The 3,725-nt window shown below is 36.3% G+C and overlaps 1 protein-coding gene across 1 annotated transcript; it reads left to right on the top strand.

Moving 5' to 3' along the window:
- Positions 1-222: 222 nt before the first annotated feature.
- Positions 223-2,964, top strand: LOC120071305 (Rubber elongation factor protein (REF)). The gene is made up of 3 exons (XM_039023498.2): positions 223-492; positions 579-806; positions 2,191-2,964. The coding sequence occupies exons 1-3, from the start codon at positions 454-456 to the stop codon at positions 2,650-2,652; spliced, it is 729 nt and encodes a 242-aa protein (XP_038879426.2). The 5' UTR covers positions 223-453; the 3' UTR covers positions 2,653-2,964.
- Positions 2,965-3,725: the final 761 nt, after the last annotated feature.

Here is a 3,725-nt window from a genome sequence, read left to right as displayed (position 1 = left end):
CATTAATTCAAACAAATCCAATTCAAATATTTCTTAGATTGTTGAATCCAATCTAAATAACGTAAAAATTTGGAGATATGGACGAAAATTGAATAGGATGGATGGATGAAGATTACATAAGTGGGGACCCAAAAAGGTAATTTGACACAGGGATTCTAGAACCGTCCATAACCGGATCCTTCCACGACGTACTTAACCCTTAAGGAAGAGTCAACGCCTTCTATTTGACTTTCTTAATCTACGTTCCCCTTGAAGCTTCTCAGTTTCCACCATGACCGTCCGTTTTCACCGACTCTTTAGCCGCGTTCTTCTCCTTTATAAATCCTTAATCTTCCCTTCTTCCTCTTCCATCCATCGATTATATCGCCAACTATTTCGATTTCATTTCTCCGATCACTTCTTCCTTCCATTTCCGATCTTAAACTACCCTCAATTTCCCCTCTGTTTTTGGCTATGGCTGAATCCGATCCTTCGTCGCAGCGCCAGGAAACGGTAAGACTACGACTATGACCCTCTTTTCATTCGATTCCGTTTCTTTCGGTTGATTGAACGATTGGGTTTCTTTTCTTTTTGTGTAGGTGGCTAGGGCAGAGCAGGAGAGGCTGAAGTATTTGGAGTTCGTTCAAACGGCGACCTTTCGAGCGACGGAGTGTTTCTTTAATGTTTATGGCTATGCGAAGGACCGGTCTGGTCCATTGAAGCCCGGCGTCGAGACCGTTGAGGGCACTGTGAAGTCTGTTGTTGGTCCTTTGTATAACAAGTTCCATGGCGTTCCGATTGAGGTTCTTAAATTCGTCGATCGCAAGGTTGCTCTTCTTTCTTCTCTCTATGCTTCAATCATTTCCATCTCTTCCATCTCTTCTTGGCTGGGTAGATGTATCTGTTTACACTCATTCTGTGGGAAATCTGCTAAATATTTTAGGTTAAATTGCAAATTTTGTTAGGGAAGTTAGAATTTATTTCTTATTGTTTATAATTTGAATTTAGTCCTAAGTTTGATAAATTCTTCAATGGTACCAACCGTAGGAGGATTTTATCAGATTTATGAGGTTTTATTTGATGCTGTAGGCCCGAGATTCGGGATCGTAGTCCCAGTATGTCGTTTTGTCCTCACTTACATATTTTAATAAAATCTTCATAAATGGTTCTTGCGACGACCTATGTAACTCTTCCGGAATCCAGGTCCGACATTCCCTTCCATATCCTTAGCATGTGTCACACAGATGCTACTTAAGAAAATTTAGTCCTTATAATTGGATAAAAAATTTTCATAAATGATTTCGAGGATTATATCAAATTTATGAGGTTCTATGTAATGCCTGGGCTCAGATCCTTCACTTAGATGTTTAGGGAGTGGGGTTTGAAGCTGGGTCTAGAGGAGGTTGGAGCTCGAATTAACCATCGAGCTAGTTACTGCAATTGGTACTATGTCAGTTTATATTATATAAAGAGCATACAGTTGAGGGAGGCTTTGGGACCTAGGTTACTCGTTTCAAAATTCTGGTATAAGCATCTTTCATGTTTTGTTCTCATTCACACGTGCTTTAAGAAATTTATTAAACTCTTGGGATCTCTCTAATCTTGTCTCGTTCGTATACCCCTCATAAACAAACCGTAAGGACTGAATTCTAAAATAGGACTAAATTTTATTTTTTTACCGAAGTTTTAAGTTCAAATACCATGTTGCAGATTTTTCGTTGTGATTTCACCACCCCTGGTTGTAGTCCCTTATTTTTTGTTTTGTGTTCATCAAATTGATAGCATAGCTTCATTTATATTCATTAACGTATGAACGCATATGAGGTTTAGTATTATGTGAGGGGATATTAGGAGGATCAAACTGAGTATTTCTTGAAGTTCAAGGACAAAATAATTATCCTTTAAAAGGCGAGCGGCAGTGTTTATTTCTTGAGGAGAGGAAACCAGGAAAGTTCTGAATGAACATTCTCATCCAAATGGAGTTTATACCAATTTTGTAATAGGAAAGCCAAGATGGAGTCTAATGAGTAAAATCGAGAAACTCAAAAGGATTGAGGTCGAAATTAGAAGTTAAAAGATTTTGTATAGTTAGTCAAAGACTCAAAGCTATGTTATTTCACTTGTAATGGTACTAAGGTGTGTTGAGCATTAGAACATTGAGAAATAGTTTATTTTACAGGAAACTCATTTTGTTTGATGATAAATGAGCAGGTGGATGAGTCAGTGACGAGGATCGATCGCCACGTTCCTCCAACAGTAAAGCAGGCCTCATCACAGGCCATGTCTGCTGCACAGCAGGCACCTGAAGTTGCTCGAAGCGTAGCTTCTGAGGTCCGACGCACTGGCCTAAAAGAGTCCGTGTCTGGGATTGTGAAATCTGTGTATGCCAAGTGCGAGCCAACTGCAAAGGAACTCTACTCCAAATACGAGCCCAAGGCCGAGCAGTGCGCAGTTTCAGCATGGCACAAGCTCAACCAGCTCCCTGTGTTCCCCACCGTTGCACAGGCCATCTTGCCAACAGCAGCGTACTGCACAGAGAAATATAATGAGACCGTACGAACCTCGGCCGAGAAAGGATACAAGGTCTCTTCATACCTTCCATTGGTTCCTACTGAGAGGATTGCAGAAGTGTTCAGCAAGAATGAAGTTGAGATGAAGCCCTTGGTGAATTAAGAGCCAAAGCCAAACCTGTTTTTTTCCCCCTTATGATATGTAAAAAAAAGAACACATTATGAACGTTTTTTTGTCGTCCCAATGTTTGAGAAATTATTCGATGTGTTGTGACAGTTCGATGATATCTCGAGGCGTATGGAGGTGTGCTTATATTTGTTTGTTGGTGTTTGTAGTTCTTCTGAGCCTTATGTTCACTTTGGCATCAGAGGGGTAGCTATGGCATTTTATCGTTGAGGGACTTTTCATGGCAGATATGATCTTACATAGTTTTGATATTTTATTTGAAAAAAAATCAAATCTTAGTTCTCTCCATTTTGGTATTACTCTTTGCCCTTTGATTTTTCTAGTAGTTGAAGTTCGAAATTTTGAACTTTCAAAATTTCGGAAACTATGCCTTATATGCTTGAATTCTTGAAGTACATTATTTTTAGTTTATGGGTGAAAACAAAAACTATTGGACAAGGTTTTAGCAATTTCATTTTTATAATTATAATAATTTATGTTTGAAGTGTAGATTATTTAATTTGAATTATATCATAGTATGTGTTTGAGGTGTAGATTATTATAATTGAATTATATTAAATAGTTTGTGTTTAATGTGTAATTTATCTTAGTTTGAGAAGAAAATAATAGATGAAGGTAAAATACAGTAAATAATAAATATTTATAGAAAAGGGAATTTTTTAGCTAATTGGGGAATATCAATTTCAGATTTAACCTTTTTTTTTTTTTGAAATAAAAAGAAAATTATTTTAAACGGACTTGCTGATTTAAAATCCGTATGAAGTTAGAAATTATGATTCAAATGGTAAATTGTTAGTAAAATTTACATCAAATAGTAAGTTATATAAATTTCAATTTGAATGGGTGAATATGGATATAATCAAATTTTCATCCCAAATCAAATTTCATGAAATCTTATTTTAGAATTTCTTTCCAGATCTAGAAATTTTGGGTAGGACTTAAAAGTAAAATTCAAATTCAAATAATCCGTTTTAAACTTATTTTGATTCTTAAATTTGGAAAAATAGAATTTGGATTAATATTCTATTTTGGACCTTTTAAAAATATTT

The sequence above is a fragment of the Benincasa hispida genome, chromosome 2 (assembly GCF_027475165.1).
Source record: "Benincasa hispida cultivar pf3 chromosome 2, pf3_genome.v1.1, whole genome shotgun sequence".
In the NCBI taxonomy this organism is placed as follows: Eukaryota; Viridiplantae; Streptophyta; class Magnoliopsida; order Cucurbitales; family Cucurbitaceae; genus Benincasa; species Benincasa hispida.
Note: the sequence above shows the minus strand (reverse complement) of the source record. Positions and strands in the feature narration are given on the sequence as shown.